The sequence below is a fragment of the Brachyistius frenatus genome, unplaced genomic scaffold, assembly GCF_029030835.1.
Source record: "Brachyistius frenatus isolate BFR_SWC_R1_liver_20210118 unplaced genomic scaffold, ASM2903083v1 Contig_8, whole genome shotgun sequence".
Lineage (NCBI taxonomy): Eukaryota > Metazoa > Chordata > Actinopteri > Embiotocidae > Brachyistius > Brachyistius frenatus.
In genome coordinates this window covers 6,054,292-6,082,283 of record NW_027210607.1, presented here as the reverse complement: position 1 = coordinate 6,082,283, position 27,992 = coordinate 6,054,292, and the positions used below count along the sequence as shown (strand labels likewise).

Below are 27,992 nucleotides of genomic sequence, written 5' to 3'. Positions count from 1 at the left end.
TGCAACTCCTTGCATCCAAGGCGGTTGCCTCAGATTATCACATTATTTTCCTGTAAAATAACCACCATCAGAACCCAGTCAACATTTTACAGCAGGTTTTATTTTGAACATACTTTCATAAACAAACCAGTGACTGAGAAAATGGCTCATTTGAAGCTGTACTCTACATGTACAACGTCTTGATTGATTCTTTTTTTTTTTTTTTCTGTTTCACCTCCTCATTTTACAGTGAACTGGAATTGCAGGACAATTCTCTTCCCCTCAGTGTCGGATGGTTAACTCATTATTTCAAATAGTCCTAAAGTACTGCACTAATTTCCGGCTAAACACTGGGCTACTGTAAAATACCCGGACATGATACATCACATTGTAGTCAAGCATGTCCACACGACTGGGGAAAACTACATACAGTACAAGCCATTCAATTCAAACAAGAGCAAACTGGCCAAAATCAGTTAATTCTTCCTAAAATTGACATCTAGAACCAAGTTTGAATTGTAATTATATAACCAAGGTGGTTTATTTTGGACACACGTTTGTAATCTTACTTCTGAAGTGTACAATTACTTGAATCTAACAAACAGGCAATATATTTAATGGTCTGTATCACTCTACCAGCTTTGCCTTGAAATGCACAAAACTGATTCCCCAACCACACTTATCAAAAAGGAGCACTCAAACTCACGCTGCACAGTAAATTTTAAGACTGAATATATATTTTGTTTATTATAAGCATTTGTAATTTTACATCCAATGTTAAAATCGACAACATTGTGACAACCAGCTCCAGTTCTCTGCCGTCCCCTCTCTTTCCCTGTTCCCCGAAACGAGCTCGTTAAAATAACATTTTCAAGACCTTTTTAAAGCAAAGGCACATTTGTCAATACATGGTTTAAAAAGGAAAAATAAAGGCAGGCCAGCAAGCACAGTCAGTCTGCGAAGCAGAGGAGAGGAAGTGAGAGGCTTCCACGACAGCTCCAGCGGGCCTTCAGTACCCCATGTTTCTGAACGACACAACACAAAACCTGACTTGGAGTAAAGGGGCCTGGACCTGGTTGGTCTGAGAGGGGAGGTCGAGGGCCTGAGGGATGTGGGGTGAGCGTGAAGCCACGGGGGCAGAAGAAGAAGAAGAAGAAGATGAAGAAGAAGAAGAAGAAGAAGGGGCTTGAAACCTCATTTCTCCACTGCACACTCTTAACACTTGTCCTGAGCCTCCTAGCTATGGAGGTTAAGTTTTAGTCTGCCTGTGGGGGCGCTGTGGCCGGTCACACCCAGGCCTGCCTGGATGGGGGATGGGGGACCAGAGAGCAGTTCCCCTCCTGATGGGCCTCCCTGCGGACCCTTTCTATGGAAAGTCGCACCCTGCGAGAGGCTAGCAGCTATATAGTCTGCCAGTCTGCCAGGAGACCAGTGGGCTGTGTGAGGTGGGCCTGGACCCCCGCCTGAAGGTCCTTCCCCTGCTGTGTCTCTATTGGTCCCTGATCATGGGAGGCTGAGTCAGAGAGCGGGGCTGTGGGGAGAGACGCAGCTCCGCGTCATACAAACACCTTGGCGAGAGCGTCTGCGCCGGCGCTTGCGATGTAGCATTTAGACGGATGAAACGCAACATCGTGGATCGACTCCTCGAACTTCTTTCTGTGAGCCGTGAACTCCTGGATGCAGGTTTTACTGTCCAGGTTCCACAGACGGATGGAGCAGTCATGACCTGAGGAGAAGAGGTGAGTTACAAGTGACTTAACTTGTTGTGATATTCAAGGTGCAAAAAGCACCTACGAGTGTGAACCACTTTCTTAAAAAAAAAAACCTGGAAACAGGGCTCATATATTTGTGGTACATACGAGGACAGTATGGTGTGTGGAGGAACCTGTTCGACACTTGCGACTTAAGGGTGAGTCATTATCAAATGGTTTTAATTTGTATCAACAGGGTTCCAGAGAAAAATGCACATCTGGATCTGAAAATCGTTACGAAAGATTCGGTTGTGGACAACAGGTTTCATTTTGGCCATAGGTGATGGATGTGTAAAGAGGAACGGCGATACTAAATTCGATTTCGCAGTGAAGTGAGAGAAGTTGCTTCAAAAGGTACTTACTGCCTGACATGAGATAAAGTCCGTTGGGGTCCACAGCTAAGCTGGTGACAGCGTCCAGGTGGGCCACCATGGAGTGAATCAGCTTCCCGCTGTTGTTGTCAAAGAACTTGATGTGTCTGTCCTCCTGTGCTGTGATGGTGATAGGAAGGGTGGGGTGGCTCAGCACCTTATTGATCTGACAGGGAGTGCCTGGTTAAAAACAAGACGGGCACGTTAGTCCTCACACAGCAGGAGTCAGACGGTAGAGCAACTGGAGGTAAAAGAATCATTCCAGGCAAATATACGAAGGAGGCTTCAAGGCATCGTTGTGTGCCATCAAACCTCATGCAACACAAAAGTAAGTTTCATTAAAGCAGGTTTACATATTTACGCTGAGGTGCATGTTTTCGGTTAGAGCGCGTAAACGTTCGGTTTTACTCTTAGCTCGTGCAATAAGTCCCCACCGGTGTCACATTTTGTGACGTTAGATCCACAGTACATACTCAGCGTTATTATAAAATGCATCCCCGGGTGTAATTCATGTATCAAGTTCTGTATCAGTTACCTAAAAGGCACTAAAGACGAAAAATGTGTTAATCAGCAAACATATATTTTCCACAATCCTGTGTTTCTGCTTCCTGCAGCTGCCACCAGGTGTCAGTAGAGAGCCCTTCTTCTAACAGCTCTTTCACTCGTCTTGATTTCAACATTGTAACTGAATTCATTAGGCCGTACAACAGGGATGCATTTTGTCATTACTGTCATTAACCTGGAAACCAATAAAGAATCTGGGTCTTCCGCTGTCTTAATGCTGCTTCAAGTAGGACGAAAACACTCCAGTGGAACCCCTAAAAACCACAGTTGGGTGATAAACCTTCTCGTGTTTACTTCCATCTCTATCACACAGCGCTTCAGGTTCAACGCAGCTCCTAAAGTACCTGGCTCCAAACTGGACTCCAGACTGAGGACCAGCTGACGGGTCTCCATGTTGAAGAGGCCAATCTGCCCGTTTGTGAAGGATGTGACCAGATGAGCCGGTTCACTGCACACCAGGTCGACCGAGGAGGGAACTCCCATCGCTGGTGCAGAGGGGAAAAAAAACAAACACAGAAATACGTTTGAACCATTCAATTAAGAAGATTTTGAGAAATCAAAAACTACGACACAAATCGGGTCAGTACATTTGTTTTCGTTGAACACTGCGAGGGCGGGGGAGGTGGTGTTGGCATCCCACAGTCTCACGGTCCCGTCTGCAGAGCAGGAAAGGAGGCGCTGGTGTGCGCTGCTGTACACCAAACCCCAAACTGAGTCGGTGTGTCCGCTCAGCGCTCCCCGCAGCACCGACGGGTCTGTCACAGAAAACACCAGTCAGTGATCCAAGCACGTCATCGGAGAATCCTCCGATTCAAAGAAAACACTCGAGGCCGTTACCGTAGGAGTCGTAGGGGTCGATGTTGGGGTTGGGGGTGTTCCAGCACTGTATGGTGCCGTCAACCCCTCCACTGAAACACTGCTCCCCTGTGCTGCTCATCACCACACTCAGCACAGCCCCCCTGGGGTTTCAATAATGATGAGTTATTTCTTATGCACTAAACCAACACTTACAAAAACTGTTTTTAAATTTTTTTTTTTATTCATGTGGTTTTTACCTGTGAGCTCTGAACGTGTAGATGGGTTCCACATCTAGAGATGTACTCCTACGGACAAACAATGTGTTTATTACTCTAACATGTGCAATACAGGATGTGACAGTGATATGACTCAAAATTATTGGTGCTAAATATCACGTCAAAGTTTGGTATTGAAAAACAAAAACCCAAAACTGAAAAAATAATTCTTGGACCTGAAACACTTGCATTAGAAAAAGGTTGTTTGGCACTGAAAAGTATTTCCCTGAAAAATGAAGCAGTTCTGTGTAAAAAGTATAATCTTACAATCTCAACATCTTTTTATATTTGGATATTTTTTGTCTGTCAATCTTCCGATTTTTGTCAGTGACAGTTTTTTTTGACACAATTTTTTCAATGTCAGGTTTCGATGCCAAACTTTCGTTTTTCAGTTTCAAATCTCTGTCAGTGTTTTGTGTAGGGAGGAGGGGTTTTAGGAGGTAAGCAGCACGGGACTTGCACATAACTGGCATTTAATTTGAACACTAATGAGGAGCGTCTTCCTGAAGCTGCCCTCCGGTCAGAAGACTGATGACCACGACCACGTATCTTGGAGATTTCTTTCACCTGCAGCTCCCAAACTGCAGGTAAGTCTGTTTCTTTCCGACGTTGGTTTTTCCACACAGAACCAATACAGTTTTTTTCCCAACGCAAGTGCTTTAACGCCAGTGATTCTTTTTCCGTTTCAGGTTTTGTTTTTCAAGGCCAAATCTTATTTTCAATGCCGAGCTTGTCACTCTTTTAGCCCCCTGAGAAAGCCGTAAATGGAAGTACAATTTGCTGCCGTATGAGTGATCCATCAGTTGCACCATGTTTTTATTGTCTTCTTCACAATACCCTTGACATTAAGATGACTTCAGTGTCTAAAAATAGACACTCGGTATTACTAGAGCTGTGTGGGCTGCACAGTGGAAGCATGACATAATGAGAGCTGTGGAGCAAAGTGTCGTCAGTTCTTTGTCACACAGTTTCCCGTCACTGAATCATGTGACAGATCTGCAACAAGGACGAGCCATTCTTTATTTTTAATGACACTCGCTCTGCTGCTTCAGGTACAAGATAAGTTTATGAAACACACGGAGGTCTGAGTGTCTCTAACAGAGCTGATAAGGGAGGGCCGACTGTTCATTTTTGATAAGAAAAGCATAAAACCAAAGAGGTGGTGGTGTTCATAGTGAGTGAAGACATTCTTACTTTTTGGCGGGAGCAGTTTTCTGCAGGTTCCACAGCTTGAGTGTGTGATCCTCTGAGGCGGTGACCAGGACGGGCTCCACAGGGTGGAAGGTCAGAGCACGAATCCCGTCAAAGTGACTCCGCAGAGTAAATTTGGGGTTCCATGTTTTTCTCATGGCATCCTTGTTGTTGCCAATCTGAGGAGAGGACATCAGAACTTAACATCCACTCATCAAAATGTAATGATCTCTAGTCCTGAACTGAGCTACACCTGGCATGTTTAGTACTCAGTAAGTTTACTAGCAGAGCAGTCAAACATAACACATTCATGGATTAAAAAAAATGCAGTGAAAAGTGGGATTTAAAAAAAACTAAAGGTTTGTAATTTATCGGTAATTGAAGAGTGGATTAAATTATAGTCAGTACTGTTGTTTGTGATTAAAAAGCACTTTTCTTTAAAGTCATTTATTCATTAATGATAAGGTTTTGTGTATTTTTATGAACATAATTCTTGTGTAAATGCCTGCTGGAGCAAAATAGAAGTTTCTGGCAGAACGTCATCCATCTCCTGACGAGGTGCATGGAGAAGGAAAAAAAAACAACCTCAACAAGCGATTCAAACTCCAGCGTCCCTGACCACAATGAAGGCCACAGGCCAAAACACCAAAACACCGTGTTCCAGATACTTCTGGTGTTGCTGGTGTTTTGCCTGCGTGTAAACACCGGTTATCATAATAGAGTCCAACCTAGTTTTATTTAAAAAAAAAAAAAAAAGCCCACTACAACCTCCTCTGGTGTGTTCTCATTAGATGTGTGACACTACTGCAGTAAATTAGATCATCACTGCACTTCACATCAAAGCTTCTCTGACACCGTCTGTAAAAAATAGCTGCTTGAGAGTTTTCATCACGTGACGGAGGGAAATGTGTTGTGCATTAGAGGAGGAAGGTGAGGGCTGTTCTTCATAAGGCTCGGATGACAACGTGAACAGAAATAGTTTTCCCCTGAGAAATGGGAGTCTTTGCTCTTAAAATGCATTCGGCCTCTTCCTGCTCACATCATATCCCAGACTGTCGGCCTCGTTGGCCACCGTGAGTCCAGCCAGCTCCCCCAGGCCCAGCTCGCTCTCCATGGCCTCGTCTGTGCCCATAATGAACGACTTCCCTGAAGTGGGCGGGAAGGTCAAAGCCTCGACTGGAGAAAGAACAAAAAACACACGTTAGAAAGCGGTAAAGGGAGTTTAATTCAATTTAACAAAGAGTTGGTACTTGACTGCTTTTTTGTTTTGTTTTTTGAGCACCTTCATCTGTTCGGTTGCCTTCATGCTCGTTGAATCGGGCCACGTTGGGCCTGGATTGAGGGGTGGATGGAGGCTGCATGTGGGACAAGTCCTCTGCATCTCTCAGGTTAGCCAGCATGTCCTGCAGCTTGGACCGGTTCGGCCCTGTTTAACGAGTCAGGTCAACAGTTAACAAAAATACAGTGCTGGAGCGTAGATTAAAATAAATAAAACAATAACCCAACAACAACAAAGTAATTTATCAGAAAACTGTGAGTACGAGCTGAAAGAAAGAACGCACACGTATGAAAAGAAAGCAGCACTGAAAGGGAAGAAAATAAATTAATGAATATGTAAAAGAAGAGAAAATGAAGAGAAGCCACCAGCAGAGTCCTTGTTAAATGAAGAGGTAGAAAAGGTGTTGAGGCACATTTATCCTTAAATGTGGGCTGTGTAGAGAGAAGAATATCAGATGGAGACGGATTTTGTGAGGGCCAGTCAGAAATATTAGGTAAACCAATTATGAATGTTTATCTATTCCAACGCAAGCATATACCCAAAGGAATCACACCCTGGCTAAAGGAATAGTTTGACATTCTTAAAAGCCTCTTTCTGACTGGAAATTAGCGTCGTGTAGCTTAGCATAGAGTCTGGAAACGAGGGGTAACAACTTAGCTGCTGAGAGCAGCTGCCGAGCAAACAATGGAGACGTCAGGGAGTTACTGGGCCAGCTAAAAAAAACAACAGTTTGGCACATAACCAACAGTAAAAGAGCAACTTGATTCAAATATCACTTCCATGTATGTTTCCATGCTGTTTATTGCTTGTATTGACCAGACAGATATATGTGATTGGTATTGATCTTTTAATCCAACTCTACTAGTAACAGGATGTACATATTTCCCCAAATGTCAAACTATTCCTTTAAAATCCTTAGTGGCGCTCAGATGATCTCCTCCACACGCCCACTGAAGTGATAAAGCACCAACACAGTATGAAGAACATAAATACATCTCTGCAAAAACCAGAGGAGAAAAAAAGCAAAGTGTAAAACGTGCTGTTGCAGTCGAGTGAGGAGGAAAGCGAGACGAACTGAGGTGTAGATCTCGTGATTCAATCACAGCAGCAGGAAAAGCAGAGGGGCTCGTAAAATGTCAAATCTAAGAGCTCAGTCAGCTGGATGAGTCTGAAGTGGGCTGTTATCATGAGAGCGGTAGTATTCAGCTGGGTCACTTCACTGAGTCACTGAAAAAGCTTTTAATTGCTATCAATTTACAGCAGCAGCAAAATTCCTGGTTACTGTAGCATCAACATGGCTGACAGATGAGGATAAAGATGGTGATAATTATGTTATTATGACTGGAGATGATACAGAAACAGATGACAGAGGGGCCCACCGCTACCCCAGATGGGACACAGATGGACTTTTCATCCCGCCCGAGTGTCATATTAATCTCTGATATTCAACAGTGTGGACAAGATGATGACGTATATGTGAATATAAAAGGTAAAAAAAAAAAAACGAAGACTTGAACAGGACAGACAAACGTGCATCAAGCATCACAGGTTGTTTGGGTGGGAAAACAATGATGACAGATGTTGAATGTCATTCACTAGAAGACAGAAGAGTCTTCAGTATGAAATGACAAGAGGACAGAGGCAGAATAAGGAGCAGCTGGAGAGGGAGGTGAGAATCAATGAAGATGTTTTGTTTTTGATTTGAGGCTTTTTGGCTGAAAGTCAGGCTCTACAAAGAGAGGAGAGGGAGGGAGGCAGCAACGCCCGACAGGACTTACTCTTCACCCCCTTTTTCCCCTTGCGCTCCTTTCTGTACTGCTCCTTGAGTTTGGTTATCATGCCCGGATCCACGTCCCAGGCCTCAGAAATGGGACCTTGCTCGTTCTTCTCTACACAGGGGGAACAAAACCAGACCGAGAGGCTGTTGAGGAACTGCCCTGGTCGAGGCCCGAGCGGCCTGGCAGGGTGGGTGAGGAGCGCAGACCCCTCGCAGGTTGACACTCTCCTGGAGGTTTCTGAGGCCTCCAGGAGAGTGTGAGCTGAAAAGGGCTACTGGCCACTACCACCTCAGTGATGTTAAATAATAGGGAGCAGCATTTACAGGCTTCTCTTTTGATTTCTTTTCTATCAGTGAAGAGAGGCAGGAGGGACGCTCATGCCATGTGGGGAATTCTTTGCTTTGGACATCTGGGAGTCATGCCAAATGTAATCAGAAATTCATCACACATGAAGTCTTAATAATCACATTATTTTACACACATGACTCAAATGGGACCTTGCAAAGAAAAAGACCTCCGCATGACATCAGTCCATTTTTTTTCTCTCTGGATTTGGTCTAAATATCAAACTAAAAACGGGAATCAGGTTGGCTTGACGACACAGAGGAGTGGAAGACACATTGTGGTCACAGGCTGGCTATGGGAACACACAGTGGAAGAGATCACAAACTATGGGTTAAACAGAGAAACTCCCAACAACATGACTCGTGACCACAGCATGATATATGAATGACGAGTACGCCATGAACGATCACCAAACTATGAGCTGAAAATTAGACAAACAGGAAAATTATAAGTATTACAGCATAAAATAATCAGTGTTCTTTTCAGTGCCTCAATCTTATATATTGTACTTGTAGATCATCACTTTTATCATTTAGATATTGTAGGTAAAGTTACTACGTCTGTGGTGTTGAGATAGTACTTTGATCCAGTTCCAGCTCTGCACTTTCTTCTTGACATGATCCATGACTCACCCCAGTCTGTGCCGTCCCCTGTGCCTCTGGACTCCGGCGAGGTGTCCATCTCGTCAGGGCTGGACAGGAAGTCAAAGCCCTTCAGTGCCTCCTCTGTGTCAGGGTCCTCACTGGTGTCCATATTGGCCGGCAACGTTGACGATGAAGGCTTCTTCCTCAAGATCTGGAGGGAAATATCGACGGTCGTTTTGAATTGAACAGCTTCTTCTTTACTGTGTGGGTCCAGACGGTGAGGGCACACTGGTCTCTTACCGTCCGAGATTCCACATGGGTCCTGTCCTTCCCCTCGCTGTCGTCTTCGTCATCTTCATCACTGAACTCAGCTGCTGCATTCTCAATGAACTTGAAGGCCTCCAGCACAGCGCTCGTCTCAGAGAGCTCAGCTTTCCTGTTGAGGGACAGTGACGAATGCGTTAATACACAGTTGCACCGACAATGTGTGACTGCAATTATCACAGTCATTTTCATGTTGTCTTTTTATTTCCACCTATATATCAGCAGGTAACAGCATTAATCAATGAATTACCTTAATTAACGATACAGGCCACTGAACACTTTGGGGTGTCCCAGATCAGGCTGGGTACAGAACTTTATTACATTTTTATGGCACCTACCAAACTGCTTCAAATGCTATTTAGTATAAAAAAAAAAAAAAAACCTTTTCATTCGCAATCAGATTTCAATACACAGGCTGCATCCACATCAGCACATTTTTGTTTTCAAATGCATAGTTTTTGCAATGTTTAGGCAGAAGTAAATCTCATCAGCATTAGTGAGCCAAAGAATTTTTCCATACTTGGGGCTCAACTATAATAAATTAATATTCGTGCTACAGTAACTGAGTGGGAAAAGGCTTCTCTGTGTATGTGAGGTGTTAAGGGAGCATTGGTAAATTGTAGCATCTTTTAATAGTCTAAATGTGAGCAGGGTTACACTCTCCCCCACTAATTTTGGCTTAAGTTTTTATTTTTCCACATTTTCAAAAACAGCTTAAAGAGGAGATGATGAACTGTCTCTAATTTTTCCCTTCTTATATTGTAGAGCAACAAACTACTATCGCATAATCTGACACGTCTCAAAAGTGATATCTTACAGTGTAATTACAGACTGTTACCGCCACTTTATTCAACCTATTTTGCAGTGTGAGATGCAGTGAACTTGTGTGTTGTTAATGCACAGTCTGTGGGTGCCTTCAGAGGAGCATACTCACCCTCTGGTGCCCATGCCCTTTGTCGTTGTGTCCGTCCCATTGACCAAGGGCTCAGTACTACGTTCGCCTGTCCTCCCGCCTCCATCCCCGGCTAGTCCTAGCAGTGCTCGGACTCGCTGGGACTTCACATCTAAGATGGTGTCTGTGTAGCCCACCTCCTGCAGGTACCTGGAAGGAAGTAAATGAACTTAGATCTGGTTGTATTTGGTTTTACACAAAATGTAAATTGTGAGCTATGTGATGTTGTGTGACAAGAGTGCAGAAAGATACAAAGGCAAGGGTGATTAAATTACTGCATTAAATTTATTGTCAAGACTTCAATGTGATCAAAGATGAGAAAGAGTACTTGTTAGTGTTAAAAGAGTCATGTCCTCTGGCAATGGTCCAGTGAACAGTATCAGCTCTGAAGCAGGATGAGCTACTCATCAAATATGACACCTCTAGCTCTAGCAATCTGAGCGGGCGACTGACTGAAATGGAGGGGTGGTTTAGCACGTTATTGATCCGTGAATAAACAGGCTGCTTTATCACCCGGCATGTTGGGACAGATGATGTGTGAGGCTGCCTGATGGTGTTTGGTATAACGGCCGGAGACCAGTTTATTTACACAGACTGACTGGACAGTAGGATGATATCATAACCACACTCCTGAGACAACTGGAAAAAATAGAAAATAAAAACAGACAGAGCAGGCAATGACCGCTGCTGCCCATGTGAGGGAGCTCTTCTCCACAGTTTTTGACTCACGGCACTGCTGGCAGTCACTCACACTCACACTCACACTCGCACTCGCACTCGCAAAACCTGTTAGTCTGCCACAAGTGATAATACCACTGCAGAGAAATGTAACTGGAGGCCTGTTGACACCCTGGTATTTCAATACAGTTCCCTTCAGTGGGTTTGGAAGGTTTCTGGGTGGAAGACAGATTTCTGGGCGGGAGGATAAAAGCGTGTGCACTCACTGTCGGAGGAGCTGCCGGCCTTGCTTCCAGGACAGCTGATTGTTGAGCGATCCAGAAGTCTCGTTCTCATTGGCCTCATCTGGAGGAGAGGAGAGCGACACAAATCAGCGCTCCACAAACAGCACACCCGCTGACACTATTTCCACTCTGTAAACACGACCAGAGCATTCCTGTATCACAGCATCCTGGCAACTGCACACGTACTTAGTGGCTCTCAGTAAGTAAATACTCAAATACAGTTAAAGAGAAAAGGGTGTTGCTTCTTTTTAAATTGTGCCCGAGAGTAAACACTTTAATGTTTAGTGCAAAACTAACCAAACTTTGATGACTTTAACTAATATATTTACCTCAGAATAGATTAGTGTTACTTTAATAAAACGGTGTAAACAATAGCAGCTAGGAGATTTAAAAACTCATTAATAACAGTTTGTTCCTTGATGCTTTAACAATACATTTGGTATTTAATTAAGTATTCTGACTCATTTTAAATGGCTGCTTCCTGCTCCACCTGTCCCATGACATATGAAAAAGAGCAGCGATTTGTGTCAGTGCCTGCAGCGTCCAGAAACAATACAGTTATTGGCTCCGACAACAAAACAAACAATGATGGGATTCAGAGCTCACTTTGATATTTAACGTCAGCTCTAAGCTCGTGAGTCAGCTGGGAATTTCATGTGGCGCAGAGAGACGTGATAATAAGATTCAGATGGGGCGAGAACGTGTGTTCTGTGTGCGTGTCGAGGTGATTTGGCAGAGCGAAGAGACGAGGGTGCCTCAAAAAGTGGGTCATATTCAGGGGGATGATGTGCGGGCAGGTGCGCCACCACACCAGCAACACCTCTCGCTTTTCGCCCTCCCCCTCTTTCTTCTTCCTCCCCCTTCACCCAACACCTCTCCCCTTCACCTCCCCTCATTCATCAACACTTCAAGGGCTCGGGCGCTTTGAACGGCGCCCTCATGAATAGAGATGAGGACAGGAAATATCGCAATCTGACTTAATGATGGCAGAGGACTCGAACATGAGAGGCCAATTAAAATACAATAACACAACAAGAAACAGGTAGCGTGCTGATGTAGGAGTGCTACCGGGGTAAAACAAGGTACTGTAATGGAAAGGCAGAGCACATTTTAGATGTTTAAGATTTGTGTGGATAAAGAAGTTTGAGCTTTGTTCATGTTGACTGAGTGAATTTATGTGACATACCTGTGGTGCTATTTAGTCATGCAGAGAGATTTGCTTGTATTTGTCTGAGTTTTCAGATATCTGATCAAAGATCAATGTGGTTCAAACCTCACTCAGTTGCTAAGACAATATTACCACAACAACTATTGAGTTTCTGTCCGAGGAGGTTTTTCCAGTCGCTCGTCATCAGCAGGTGGATTTGTCTTTGAATTACAGATGCTCAAATTTCTACATTTCTAAGATCTTAAGAGTCTCTTTCTCCTTGTTGGCTAAAAAAAGGACTGTTTTTTGCACTGGCAGCTTTCAGAGTGTGGACTAAATCATTTTGATTGTTCAGAATGAAACTTGCAATGTTCACTACATAAAAAAACAAACCAAAAAAACCCCTTAATTTTACAGTTTTAATTATTTTCAATTCCTCTAAATCTGCAGATTAATTGCCAGAAAACTGTGAAAAATCCCTAACCTGGCACAACCCCAAAGATTTGTAAGAAAAAGGAAATAAGTACATTCTCACAACTGAGAGGCTGCAAATATTTGTTTTGTATGAAAACTCTGATTGTTAATTTTCTGTTGATCAACTGATATATTATTTGATTTGCTGTTTCAGCTCTAATTACATGAAAAAAATTCAATAATATCTGTTTTCAAAAACAATGTCCCTGTTAATCTGAATAATCCACAGAACACACTGTTAACAAGCTCCCACGTGGATTGATTTCTTCTAAAGAAATAAAACGTTTGAAAGTTCTGTGGATTATACAGAATATCAGGGACACGGTTACGGTACAACGATCTTGAAGTTTCTTAAATTCAGATGTTTTGAGCACCACAAATCAAATTCAAATTACTTCCAATGTATTTTTCAGTGGAGAAAGAAAGCTGAGACAAATATATCTGTATAATATAATATCTGTGTGGCTAGATAGCAGCATTTTAATATTCTTGACTTATTCAGATGATAAGACCACATTTCCCATAAAACCCGTTACTTCCAGTTTTTCCAGTCAAACCGCGTGCACTTTGTTATGATAATGTGAGGAGAGGTTGAAGAGCCTTGCTGACTGTGTATAAGGAGTGCTTGTTGTTGATAAAGCAACGTTTCTTTTGAGTACCTTTATTGCAGAGAAATTGTGGGAATTTTGCTAAATTGCAAGCTGACAGAAACATTGTGCATATTGGTTGTACTTGCATTAATTATGTGTAATTAATTATGCGATCGCAAGATCACGATTTCCTGGTGTTTGTTAGAAAGATGAAAGTGTGATTTATTCGTCCGAAGTCTTCTGTTCTAAACATATCATCATCATCAGTCCTCTCAGGCTGTATTTATTCTCAAGAAATGTGATCACATTTGTTATTTGTTCATTTTCAATCAGCTTAATGTTCGTACAGTCTGTCTGTAACAACAAGTTCTCTTTCACTATTCAGATGAGGACACTGTGAGGAAATCTATCGAGACAAACAAGATTCGACATGAATGCAGCCTTCACATTCATAACAGTCCTGTCACTTGAGGTATGTGGACTCAACTATCACAGTGATTTAGTATGAAGAGGTGGAGTTGGCTGTTCCACACTCCATGGACTTACCAGAGTCGTAGCTCGGAGGCTTCATGTCGCCTTGATTTAACTCTGTCCCATATTTTAACTTATGGTACTTTGCTCTGAAAAAAAAGAAGAAGAAAAAAAAAGGGAGGCAGATAAATAAGCAAACAGTGTTGATCAAAAAGGCCTGAGAAGAAGCTATTTAAAAAAAACTCTATGCGTCGTTTCAGCCTTTGAAAGTCATCCCAAATGCAACTTGCTCTACTTCTCACAAACACGTTAGCTTGTCAGAGACACACTTTTATATTAGGATGTAGGGTAGCGTCATGGAAATGAATATCAAATCATTAAAAGGAACATTTTTGGATGGCGATGATGATATAGAAAACAGACCTGCAAAAATGTCCATTAATTTTTCATCATTTTGGTCTATTACATGTCAATAAATAGTGGAAAAGACTAAACATAATTCCCATGATCCTGACAAATTAAGTGTTTTGTCTGATGATCAAATGAGAAATTACCTTTTTTTTTCTTCATATGAAAACTAAAAAATATTCACATTTGGGCAGCTGGAACCAGTGAAAGTTGTGTTTGCTTTACAGTACTGAAAAAAATTACAACAAATGGACAAACATACATTTTCTGTGATTGACTGACCAATTAATTGACTAATCATTTCAGGTGTAGAAGCGAATGCATGCAAATTCACGCAATAAACGTTTAACATCAGACGCTTGAGAAAGAAGAACTTTTAAATACCCAATTTGCTTGGCATTGTCAGTTTTTATAAAGAAACTGTAAAAACATGAATACAATTCAGAAATATCATCACAATATGATTCCAATGAAAGGCGATAGAATTTGTCAAACAGTATTGTGAGGCTTTCATCCGTTTCGGCCTTTGAAATATTGAGATTATGTTTCCTCCAGTGACATCACACACATCACCAACATTGGTGAAGAGTCAACACAGGGAGAGCAATCACACCTTTCAGCTCACACAGCCCCCACCGCACTACTCTCCTGTGCTGTGGAGGAAGCAACCCCCATCAAAAATCAAATTCATTTTAAATTGGGTACATCCCACATCCACAAAGCCATTTCTGCCACTGCTTTCAGATACCCTCGGAGACGTGACCTGTTGCTTAGCAACGGGGGGAAGTGGTAGTAATTCCTGGGTTAAGTGTTGCTCCTGAGGCAGGGTCTGCTGTGATCTCACTGGAGAAAAGTACATAAATATACCCTACAAACAGGTTCCTAATAAACCTGAGATGAGGTTCCTCACAGAACAGGTACGCAAAAAAAAACCCTCTGAACTGAACGAGAGGACGACGGAGATCTAACCCATTTTGACACCCGTTTAACTCGAGAAAGATTGTGTAAGCTTTCATTAGCTTACACAACCTGCCTGATCCGAGATCTAATTAAAATACGCGCAGCCAATCGTTTCAGTTGTTATCGATCACACTTTTCATTTCCTCAAGCTTAACCTTTACATTTCCTGGGAGGACTTTGCTGATTTCCTGCACACACTTTAGCAATGATTTGCATTCATAGAACTCCAAATAATCTCACAGTTGTCGAATAGAATCAGAGTCCTGCATCAATACAGTTACATACATCCCGTGTGGTTGTTGAGCCGGTGAGCAGATTGTCTGGCTTCACAAAGACGGCGTTAAATCACACCTAACAGATACTCTGAGGACTATTTGCTCAGTTGTGCAGAGGGCCGGCGCTTCAACCTCTGCTTGAACGATATGCTCAATGACCCCGAGTCACATTAATTTGGACGTGTTGAAATCACCTACATATCTCTTCCAGGGTGCAGCCGTGTGTGAAAGAGGAAGGGAAATGCAAAGCGTTATCACTACTGCTACCACAGGGACCTTTTGTGTGGTGACGGGATGCTGCAAAATGAGAACAATGCAATCCCACTGAAAGAAAGCCGTGACGATGACCTTGTCTTGGGAAGAGAGAGGATTCCTCTTTCCTGCTCCGTCCCGTCCTTCTGCTGAGGACGCAGCAAAGTCATCAGCATCCGACAGCGAACAAAGCCAACACACGCACCCGACATAACACCAGCTGGACTCGGGGGAATCTCTCTGGCATTCTGCTTCTGCTTACACCAGCTGAAACATCAGACTGCTACGCAGAGAACAAGAGGAAACCGCAACTTCTTTTAAAGCGCTATATATTATCAGTGAAATCCTGTAGTAAAGACGTGCAGAGAGCTGCACTCTGGCCTTTTGTTGCTCAGTGCAGGTGCCGCGGATGTTGATTTGTTGACCAGTGAGAATCTAACTAGTATCCTTTTCCTTATTTCTGAGAGGCAGGAACTTATTTTATGAACATATAAAACCTGAAAACACTGCAGTTGTTGCAGACTAACGGTGGTATTTGTGTGTTGTGGGCGGGCTGAAGCAGCAGTGGGAGGTAAGGTACTCACCTCTCTTGCTTAAGCGCGTACTCCAGCATTTTGATCCTCCTGACAAGGTCCTTCTTTAAGTTCTCCTGACCTTTCCTCTCCCCCTGTAGGAAGGCGATCTGGGCCTGAAAACACAAAAATAGGATTGTCAGGTCACATTTTTAAGCACTAAGAGATTTACAGTCGTTGTTTTTAAAAATAGAGTTGATTTTTTTCTCCGCTGTTTTGGCATCTCGGATATTAGTGAGCTACCAACAAAGACTTGACTTCAAAAGACAACCTCCAAGGAAACATCTGAAAACAACTTCTTCTGTCAGAGACTGAAATAGGATGATGTCAAATCAATATGCGTGGCATAATGGGAAATATAAAGCCAATCCGTGTTATTCTATTTTAATCTAACCTCCTCACTCCCCCACACACCGGCCGCCCCCCTCCCCCTCTCCCTCCGCACACCACTGTCTCTTTTCAGTAACAGGCAGCAGCTGTTGACGCACTTAGTCTGAGTCAGCATTACATTACATTACATTACCACACACACGAGCGCGTGCACAAACATACTCGTTATGAGAGTGGCAGAGACCAGCGCACACTGTAGCAAACGTTACAAGAGCTGCAGCCAATAGATGAAACGGAGCAGATCTCATATCGAACAGAACAGTCTCTCTTCCAGCAGGATCAGATACTGTATGATCGTGATCATCACAAAATAATCAAATGACACGTCGTCTGCCTGGCAAAAAAAAAAAAGGAAAACAGTCAAATGAGGTCAGATGATACTTTCTGTCTAAAGAGCATCAATGGTAACTTAATTAGTTTTGAGCAGACTACTTTAGACTTACTTTTTTCCTCCGTTTTGATAAGATGTATTCACCGTCTTATTTATGTGCGATAACAAACTACATTTTTAAGAGAGCGTCAACACTAATTTAAAGTCCATCAATTATATTTAATTAAAGGTAGGTATAGGTAACTTCACTCCAGCTAGTTTTAGCCTTAACTAGTGCAGTTGAAACGGTGAGGTTTCTACAGTCCAATAATTTTACTGTGGTAAATTCAAATTCTGGTCACAACTCAATGATTATGAGATATGAAGTTACTGCATTCTGGATTTGTATAACAGTGCTGTTATGAATGTCTATAAATAAAAGAAAAAAATGCCTCTTAATATTTATTAATCATCTTTGTTCATGCACTTTTAAATCATTTTCTGATTTTATGCTTAAAGCTTTACGTTCTTGCGTCAAGTGTATTGGATCCTTATGAAGTTGTCATTCACTAGACACAGCCTGAGGACCAAAGAAAAAATATAACCAGCAGGACACAGTCCATCCAGTATTATTGGGGTCACAACAAGGCGAAGACTGCCAACAACTCTGCTGAAGTCTATAAAGACTGTGTTGTTTCCAGAAAAGAGGATAAGCACAGTGTTGTTTTTCATTTCAGCACCTCATCGCAATCAAACTCGCTTTAAGAGTCCATCTCAGAAAATCACCAGCAAGACAAAGAGAGTGAGAGGTGGGTTTAAGTGCCACTCTGAAAGACAAGAGGACAGAAAAGCTGCAATGTTTGAATCATATTTTAGACACAAATGACAAATCAACTCTGAAACAGTAAATCATTAGCGCAGAAGAGCGTCAGCAAAGTGGTAGATCTGTTGCAAACAAGGATGGAGAACAGAACGAGGAGCCAAACGGCTCTTGACTAACTTTAAAAACAGACTTCACTTTCCCCTAAAAGCACAGGTTAACATCTTAACGGGAACAAATTCAGACGTGATTCCCTGCATTTCCCTCTACATGCAGAGGATGGTGCGAGTTTGAGTGGGCTGGATCACAGTTTCACACGGATAGCAAGCGGCGTTGCTGCTGCCTGCAACAATGAGTCATGACAGCACTTCAATCTGCCTCGTATTAATGTGAACATTTTCTTACCATCGGCACAGTTCTCCGCAGAGCAACTCACAGCAACGTGTCTGCTATGGCTCCAACGCCACTAGGATATATAGTACCGGTTGGACAGTGTAAACAGGGCAGAGTTTAGCTGGCACCAGTCACATGATAACAGGCTGCACAGATGCACAGCACTTACAACACTCTACCTATAACATCAGCAGTTCTTTATTCACTCGCTTTTATGCACTTCTATCGTCAGGTGGATCTATACTAATGTATTATAATACGGATAATAAGGTTTAGCATGGAGCTGATTTTCCACATCCTCCAGCCAGTATCACTGCGTGTTGTCAACACAGAAATACAAAAAAAAAGCAGCAAAAAAAATGTTAAAAAAAATTGGGTTGAACATAACGAAAAGGCTTCTGGTGGATTTCTAAGGTCAGTTTCAGGGATGTGAGGAGGAGGAGGTCACATACTGAATAGACTAAATGACAGCAAAGCCCAAGAAGTCACGGATGACTTCGACGATGTAGTCATTCATTTTCTACCTGATGAAAAGTATTGATTAGTCGTGGTGGGTGGATTCAAATTAAGAGTTTTCAGATATGACAGGAGAAAAATAAAAGTGGTGACAGTGACAGCTAATGAATAACTTGCTTGTATTCAGTAAATCACTGTCTTGGGAGGATGGGAGAGGCAGCCCTGGAGGAGGCACAAATAAGGCATTAGGAAAATTATCACTGTTTGGATTAGGCCAGCCTGTCTCCCTCTCAAAATAACTTACTCTGGCTAAAGTGGCTCCACTCCAATTATCAGTGGGGACGACAGCCTCGGGGCATTGAAACTTTATCACAAGTAACTGGGCCTACCTTCAGCCTCACTAGGCTAATTGCAGTGATTTTCCATTAAATGTCTCTTGATGTTCAGCTGAACAGTCGATCTCTCTCAAATCTCAAAACAATGCAGAGTGCTCACTGCTCAGGGAAAAAAAAATATATATATATATACAATTAATGTGCCTTGATTTCAACAGGGAGAGCAAAAGCATGGCCAAACAGCAAAGCTCAACCTTTAATAAAATCATATCCAAAAACGATAAAAGGGGAAGAACTTCGTTCAGCTTGTCGGGTTGTTATTTTGGTTGAACTCGACACGTTACCTGACACGAGATTGCACATCCACACATTTTCCACTGTAGATGAAACTGTACATCTGCGCTGATTAAGATAGCAAGTGCCCGCTCACTTCCTTATCCACATGAAGCGCTGGCCCGGGGACGCCTGGCGTCCCGCCGTGCCAGAGATAGAGAAGAGTGCGGCTCTGTGAATCTCTGGCTCGCCATCTCTCCTCCATCAAACATTAACCTTGGGAGGAATGCAATGAGTCAACTCTGGCCATGAAGAGACACAGGAAGCATTTAATTCCCGGCCTCACACTGACTGCATTATTGCGCCGCAGGATAAGGGCTCCTCAGTCTGTCTGAGTGAGAGACATGTAGAATGGGGCATCCATCGCGAGCGCTGGGCTTTTCAGAGACAGGAAAAGGAGGCAGAAGAGATAGGCTAATGGCAAGCGAGGAAAATAAACAGCAGCCACGAACCTCGACATTTTGGTAAGCTAAGTTGGTAAGGAAGTTGGCTACAATACCTCCTGCTTTGGCATGTAGTCAATCGTAGTGTGGGAGTGAAATATCTACTCTTAGTTAAATTAGTAAAACGAGAAGAAATGGACTGATAGCAGCTTCCATTGAGACCTAATTATATTATGAAATAGATCAAACAAACAAACAAACAAATATCTTAAACATATAGTTCAGCTTTTACAAGTAACAAGTCACAAATGTGTTTCCCATGCAGAGCCAATTAGTTTGATGTCAACGTTGGCTGTTTTACAACTATTCACACATTTTGTTTCCTTATTTTTAGGGTCACTACACTGGCATGTGTTATCGAGGAGATAATTTAATCACACACTGATGGCAGTGACTTATTGACAATAGAAAACAATTCCACCGAATGTTATTTTGGTTTTCAACTTAATTGTCAGTCACTGAATGTGTGACGATTATAAAGCGAGCACATCCCTGCTACTCCTGCTATTTATAATAAATAGAAGGCCTTATAAAGTCTGAGATTTGTGAATACCAGACATGTTTTCCTCCAGACTTGCTCTGCGTCATCGTCTAAGACATCGACGACACAATGAGTCCATTTAATCTAGACAGAGTGAACACTGTGAAAAATCCAGTGCGGCAAGACTGAGCTCACTCCATTTGTAAAAGAAATGCAGCGGATACTCATGCAACCTCGGAGCTCACACACAAACAAAATGGTCACACACGCTGGCCCTTCGGCCGCAGTCCGAGCTCAATAGAGGAAACGGGCTGGTGTAAATCCCACATTTGCAATGCAAACAACCTTTCTTTCAGTGGACACTGGGTTTACTCTCACAGATACAGCAAACCAATGAGCACCACGATGGCCGACCTGATAACTAGCCAAGTACATTCCACGCATGCCATTACACCAGTAGCAACAGAAAAAAAAAAAGCAGCAAAACAACAGAAGCAAGGCAGACGAGCTGGGAACTACTGTAATGTGGCTAAAGCAAAAAAACATCACCTCTTTATGTCTCAAACAGTTCAACCTCAAATAGGTTCTATCTTGAGAATAAAAGTGCTAAAACACTGATATTTGTCATCAGTAACTGATAAGAAATGTATCTAAAATTGTATCTACTGTTTAGTTTAAATAGATCATTTCTGGTCAGGAAGATCCTGATAAGCGAGATCTATTTCCTTCACAATATTTGTCTGTTTGAGGAATTGTGATCATTGTAGATTGTCCAGTGTCATTTCTTTTGTAATGATCTTATTGATTGAGTCCTCAAATACAATGGTGTCAATTTAAATAAGGAATTCAAAGACACCTTTCGACGTAATTCCACACATGGGCGTCTCAAGATATTGATTTTGGAGAGCATTATTTGGACAGGTGGGTGACTGTTAAAATTCATCCCAATATCGATCATGTCAGGCAAAGTTTTCTGAGAGAAAAGGACGTTTTTAAGCTCTTTGCAATACCACATTGAAAGAAATTTGATATAGTTTTCACAGTCAAAGTATAAAAGTATGACGGTGTTGTGTTGCTGGCACCTTGGATATACATAGATGATCTTTTGGAAAATGTAGCACGTATAAAGTATCTGAGAAACCAAAGGTCATCATCTCAATGATGCAAAAATCATAAAATCCATCGCTGCCATAAAGCAAACTCAGTGTTCAGTGGTTTGCAGCATTGCCCACAATGACCTAATACAGCCGGAGATTTTAAAAGGGGTGTCAACCACAGCATAAATATGAGGCAATATTTATGACAGGAGACAACTTGATGCCGTCTTACAGGATAAAACGTCACTCCGTCCACCTTTTGTTGCAATGACCGATTCTTTATTGTGATAAAAACAGGTTTGTAGAATTAAGGTTGAGTTCAGGTGGATTATCCTTTTAACCCTCCCAAAGAAACTTCAGTAACTCCAGTTTAACATCCAGCCGTCTTCTCTCTGCTCAAGGTGGTGAGGGGTAATTTAAGTGTTTACACTAAAACTGGTTGTTTTACCACAACTGCATTCGGTCTCTTAAAGCATCTGTAAAAAAAAGGCTACATGCTGACTGTATGCAGACGTATTATAAAATCCTCTGACGTTCGGATGTGGGCATCACGAACTGCTTAGTTTCATCCACTGGTCCATTTTGCTCCCCCCGTGCCATAAAAACGGTGAGTTACGATGTGAAACAGAGGAGCTGTGATCAGCGCTGAAGCCTTCAAACGCAGACGGCACATTGATCCACGCTGCTCATGTCCGTGGGAACAGACTCAGGGTTGCTCTGAGGGGAGGCTGAGACACTGAGCCTCTCAAAGTGGGATTTAGACTTCTGCTCAGTTATCTGGAACAAGCGTTGCCTTTTACCTCTATTGCAAAAGAAAATCCTCGCATTGCTCACAGTCAAAAACACATGTCCTCTCTTTCCCTAAACTTTCACACAGACACGGATTTGTTGTTTTCATCCAATCACGAGTTTCTACTTGAGCTTCACTTTACACTTTGCCGTCACAAAGCTCATGTCAAGTTGACACTGCAGTGCTACCTCGCAGGGGGTGCAAACAAAGGCACCATGTTGGGCTTCTAATGTTGGGCACTAAGGGTGCTGCGTCCCATGTAGCTGCATTAATATTACATAAACCTCACGTGGACACATGCAGGTGGAGAAATGCATTTTTCAACATCAGCATTTTCTCTGACGAATAGGTTGTATGACTGAGGTGTGGTCGGGGAAGAATCACAGAGAAACAACAGCTCAACAATCTGGAGACTAAAAACGCATTTGCGCAGGGAAGAAGATTAAAAATGGGAGAAAAATGATAACAAGGATGATGAGTCTGATGATAAACAAAGTCTGCAGATGGTCAGACTAACAAGTAAAGTGCTTTATTTCTGAGAGGCGGGAATCAAGGAGGCAGCTGAAGCCCTTTGGCCCGTCTGAGTGGCCGAGCCTGAGTGAACGCTACCGCAAGACAGAAAAGCTCACTCAGTATCATCTCCATTTTCAATAGCTCTGGCATCTAATGCCTGTCGGACACAACTCTGTCCTCAGTTTTTTTTTTAGCTTAAGGCGGCTGTCATTTCTTCTTCAAAACTTCTTTAAGAATATTTTCACATTTTATCATGCACACTCTCACAGAAGAGCAGAAATAACCTTCAAGGTTGTAAATTCGTTCTTGACATTTTTAAATGACGCAAAAAAGAATAGAGAATAAAAATGCATAACTTCAATCGGCTTTGTATGTAAAATGGTGTAACTGTGAAATGATGTTCTTTCACATAAAAAGTAAAAAAAATAACTAAATAAAATATATTGTATAAACAAAAAGCCAAGTTGCACAAAACAGTGAAATTCTATTTTTATTTGTAAATACATAAACACGCATAAATAAAGAAAACTACTGCTGTAAATTCTTTTAAATGCAGAAAAAAAAAAATTGTCATCAGGAAGTGAGAAAACGACAAACCCGGCTATCACATCACATCACATCACATCACCCCCACATCAAAGGCAATTTGATCTGGTGAGAACACAACCCTGACAGACTGGCGGCTTCAGATTTACTGTAAAAGCAGGCGACTTTGTGGCACAACCAGGCAGCTGTCCCGCACACCCACGTAGACAAATGAAGACTGTGAGTGCGAGTGGAGGAAGGAGAGGAGTTCACAGGCCGGCGAGGCACAAACGAAGGCTCTGGTGTGATTCCAACAGGAGACCGAGGAGCAAAGCTCACGGGCTTTAGTTAATAAACACACGTCCCCTTCGGGCTTTCTCACAGGATAGACACAAACCCTTTTAAACAGCTTAGTATTATCTTCACACAGACAATATGTGATATGAGCTGCAATTACTGCATCTGTGGTGAATATTACTGTAGTCCGTCTTAAACCTGTGTACACCCTGGTTAAGTAAGAAAAGATGTGAGGCACTGTGTGACACTACTTTCTAAGTGAACTGTATTTTTTTAACCATTTGTAGAGCCTTAAATTTCATTGTCAATATCTGAGGGCAAAGATATAAAAAAATAAAAAAATAAACAGTCCCTAGACGACCTTATTGTTGGTGAGGAAACGTGCTTTATTGCACTTTCCCACTCTGAGGCGCACACACGGAGAGGGCAAAAATAACTGCAGCTCAGGGGTGGACATAGTATCGACTGAGGAATGACGGTGACTCCCATTTCTGAATTTCTGAATGCCACGGTATGTACGTGTGTGTGTGTGTGTGTGTGTGTGTGTGTGTGTGTGTGTGTGTGTGTGTGTGTGTGTGTGTGTGTGTGTGTGTGTGTGTGTGTGTGTGTGTTTGTGCACGGTTTAGCTCTTCGTATTGCCGCACCATCGAGCAAAATAAGCCTCAGGCTTTGCCATTAGTGAAAGCAAACACAAGATCTCAGTAATAAGTCATCCAACGGAGGCAGGGTAATTCTAGGCTGCAGTCCGCACAGAAAGAAGTCATCGAATAGCATAGGACACATAATGACCGTGCTCACAGTAAAAGCCTTTGCTTTAGAAACAATAGAGCCGCTTCTATCCAGTGAAGAAAAGTGGGTCCACGTTTCGGTCTGCACCCGCATAAAGCCACCTTACACCCTGAGTCACCTTCAACCTTCTCCTGGTGTCAAATTATGGCCGCTGACAAGATACTTTTGGCAAGGAGATACTCTATGGAGCAGGGGTTTCCCCATAACTGGAGAGCGGATGAGGCACGCTGGAGCACCGCCTGGCCTGTACAGGATGTAACTCGATTCAACCTCAAACATCAGGCCCGGAGAAGATCTGCACTAATCAATGCAGCAAGGTGATCTCAATTAAATCAGTATCACAATATGAATGAGAATAGTTTTTTCTGATAAATCTTGATTACGAAATGATAAATGTACGAAAGATCACTCGTAAAATAAACAAAGTTCAGTTCAATACAAATGAACTGCTCCCTTCTGTCTCCTCATCGCTCTAATTAAAAACAAATAACAGATGCACTTGACTGGCGTGTGCCATTAATCTATCTCTAAACCCATTCGAATGGACAAACCCATCATCCAGTTTCAGTGCCAACAGGAAAGTTACTCTAAGTGCTCAAACGATTGGTCAAATAATTGTTCAGTCGTTCAACAGGAAAAGTAAGCCGGAACGATTCGATTCTGATAATCAATAAATGGGACGCTGAAACAGCCAGTTGATTATTCAAGTTAAAGGAAATCAATCAGCTATTCTCTACAGTTGCAGTTAAGGTATTTTGACTATCAAGTAGTCATTTACTGTGTTGATTCAGGCCGTGACGTGAACACTTGCAGGTTTCCTCAGTTTGAATTCCTTGTAAACTGTTGGTCAGACGAAACAAAACATTTGAAGAGGCCACCGTGGAAATTGTGGAGGACATTTTTCCAAATTTTTTTGATTCAAATGTTAAATCAAGTAATCAGTAAGGAAAATGGTTGTTACATGCAGTACTTATAAATGATCATCATTTTATAAACAAAAATTCCTGATAGTTCTTTCATGTAAAACGGGGAGATTTTTGTTAGTGATGTGAAACTGCAAATTGAAAAGAATTTATTGACCGATACTGGAAAAAAAAAATCATTTTCTAAAGCCTCATTATCATTAACAAGATACTGCAGACGAACCACAGCCGCAATTTATTACTTCCTCTGCAAATTGGCTTGACAGAGTCAGTCAACTGATTATCAAAGACCACTCGGCTGGAGTCTAACCATGAATGACAGCAGCCCATGTATTACACAGACATGACACAGCAGCAGGACAAGTCGGACATGTACAGTTTCAGTGAAGAGGAGCGGCTCTGAGCAGGACTAACAGGCTGGCTGGACAACATTCCTACAAGCACCAGGGTTTGCCTTCCTCCCAAACAGTGACACAAGACAGAGCTTCAACTGTCATTCACAAACAGCAATAAAAAAATAAAAAAATGAAAAGAATTCCTTGCAGGAGACCAGTCGCTGGGAGGTGAAATCGCTTTATTTTTAAGGGGCTTCTACCTGATAACAAGTAAGATAACATCAGTTTTAATGCTGAGTGTGTGGACATGACGGTGAATGCTGCGAGTATGTTGGAGAGCGATGAAGTGGATCCAAAGACTGAGCAGGAGATGCTGCATGGTGTCTTCCATTAAGGCTCTGCGCCCACTGGAGCCTTTCATTATTCAAACGTGTCATTTAAGTGACTTGTTATCTTTTACTTCCTCTCTGTGGTTCTTTCACTTAACGTTAACCACCGACATCTTCTATGAGTGAAAGTACTGTGTAATGTTTGCAATATGTGGGAATTCCTCAAGGGCACAACAAGGTTACATTATTGTTGTTGTGGACGTTTTTCCAGCATGAGTCGTCATTATTGCTCTGGAAAAGATATAAAACTATGAACAACAGTAATATTCATAGTACATTCTTTAGAGTAGCAGACATCTATTCAGGTGCATACTGTGATCAGAGCACAATCTGGAGTACGCTAGAAGTTATAAATAGTCTCCTGCAGGTCAAATCGTATTCAAAACATACCCACCAGCCTCACATTTGAGGTGAGGAGCAACAAAAACAAGACCTCTAACTGAGCGCTCACTGTTTTCCCGCCACAACCAAACCACCCAAAAGGCCATTTAGCAACCTCCCCGTGCCGTAGTCGCAGTCGCTGCAGCTTCTTCGCTGATAATCTTGCTTCATGACAGCAGACAGGAAGCTTCATACACCAGCCAGTCTGAAAGTGCTGCATGAGGCTGATGAGTCAAAGCCCTTACTACACTGATCGGGGGTATACGTCACCCAACCCAGAAACAATGCAGTGTCTCCCTCTGGTCACTCTGATAGCTGAGGTCAGTCTATCCATCCATCGGGATGTCTGCTTTTAAAACCACAAAAGTCCGTTTTGGCTTCTGTCGGTGATCCAGCGGCTGAAGACCCACAACCGGTTTAAAAATGATGCAAGGGGGAAAAAAACCAAAAACATTCACACACTTCTGTTAAACATGGTGACAGTTAAACTGTAATAAGCTCCCCATTCATCTCCCAGATAAAAGAATAGTCTGACACATGGTGTCCAGACAAAGTCGTTGTTAACAAAGCCACAAACACACCAAGACTAAGGGCTAAAACAACAGTTCCTCCTCCCGTGAACAAAGACAGAAAAAGACATGGGTCAGTTTATTCACCTGTAAACATGCAGACAGTGAAAATGTATAGTTTGACTGGAAAACTAAAATAAATGATCTTCCAGTTGAAGCAAACTAAACATCAGACTTCCCAGCTCGTGTCTATTGATAACAGATGATTTAAGGTATTTATTATTCTGATGAAGAGAGTCAGTGACATGGCAGATAGGGTCATAAACAACACGTCCTGACTCCGGACCGTCTCGTGTGGTGTCTGTGAGCTCCAAAAAAAAAACCATCAACAACACATCTACTACCTTTTCTTTTTTTTTTCCCCAACATCATTTTTTTTTCAGAGTTTGGAGATAAACTGCAGAACAAATGTAGGCGGGGTTGCTGCACATTTAGCTGTAAGCAGACAGCAGCTACACAACTACTTTGCAAGTAAGTGTAGGTCTGTTAATTAGATCAATTGACATACGAGTGTCCACTCGGGTCTGTTTTCCAAACCTATAAAGGCACGTTTCGTGGTTTCAGTCTCAGTAAAGAGGTCGTAAACAGCCGTCGTGCACCGAGACGCCGCAAAGCTGCTTTAGCTCCGGAGCTACAGCTACCAGCTAGCTCGGTCCCCAGAACAATCAAACACAGAAAGTCCACGAGCGACTAAGAAAGAAGCGGCAGCTCACAAGCGACCGTGTACTCGTTAACTGCGGCGGGGTTTGGTTGTTTTGTGGTTTTTGTACCTGTAATTCGGCCCGCTCCACCTCCCATTGTGCTCTCTCCACTTCGAAACGGGCCCATTCGTGCTGCAGGAAGTGCAAGATCCCCGGGATGCTGTACTGCGCCCTGGCCGCCTCCCCAGCGTCGCCATCGGGCAGCGGTCCTTTGCCACCGCCGGGTAAAACGGAGTTGTTGTTGTTGTTGAAGAACACGCCGGGCCCCGCCTGCTCGTCCATGGCCGGACTCGGTGAAAAGGTCGATCCGTCGTCTCGCTGACTCGATGTGCTTTAGATACCAACGGAAGGGCAGAGACCTTTTGACGGCGGTCCGTCTCCTCGGCTCGGGGGAACGAACTCGACTTTCTGACAGCTCGC

At 42.7% G+C, this 27,992-nt stretch overlaps 1 protein-coding gene across 2 annotated transcripts; it reads right to left on the bottom strand.

Moving 5' to 3' along the window:
* Positions 1 to 78: 78 nt before the first annotated feature.
* Positions 79 to 27,988, bottom strand: LOC138616074 (striatin-like). 2 transcript variants are annotated; one of them, XM_069690106.1, is made up of 17 exons: positions 27,642 to 27,988; positions 16,315 to 16,418; positions 13,911 to 13,984; positions 11,136 to 11,214; positions 10,174 to 10,341; positions 9,216 to 9,351; positions 8,964 to 9,126; positions 7,987 to 8,097; positions 6,212 to 6,355; positions 5,969 to 6,105; positions 4,933 to 5,108; positions 3,721 to 3,768; positions 3,503 to 3,624; positions 3,253 to 3,420; positions 3,010 to 3,150; positions 2,093 to 2,281; positions 79 to 1,705 (listed from the first exon to the last, which is right to left on the bottom strand). In XM_069690106.1, the coding sequence occupies exons 1-17, from the start codon at positions 27,852 to 27,854 to the stop codon at positions 1,536 to 1,538; spliced, it is 2,343 nt and encodes a 780-aa protein (XP_069546207.1). In that variant the 5' UTR covers positions 27,855 to 27,988; the 3' UTR covers positions 79 to 1,535. The 2 variants fall into 2 exon arrangements, with proteins under 2 accessions (XP_069546207.1, XP_069546208.1); XM_069690107.1 differs by lacking the exon at positions 7,987 to 8,097.
* Between the last annotated feature and the right edge of the window lie 4 nt (positions 27,989 to 27,992).

Coding starts and splice junctions, on each gene's coding strand:
- LOC138616074 (XM_069690106.1), bottom strand. CDS start 27,854: ATGGACGAGCAGGCGGGGCCCGGCGTGTTCTTCAACAACAACAACAAC. Junction 13,985..16,314: donor TACGCGCTTAAGCAAGAGAG/GTGAGTACCTTA, acceptor CTTTTTTTTCAG/AGCAAAGTACCATAAGTTAA. Junction 3,151..3,252: donor AGTGTTCAACGAAAACAAAT/GTACTGACCCGA, acceptor CCTCTGCACCAG/CGATGGGAGTTCCCTCCTCG.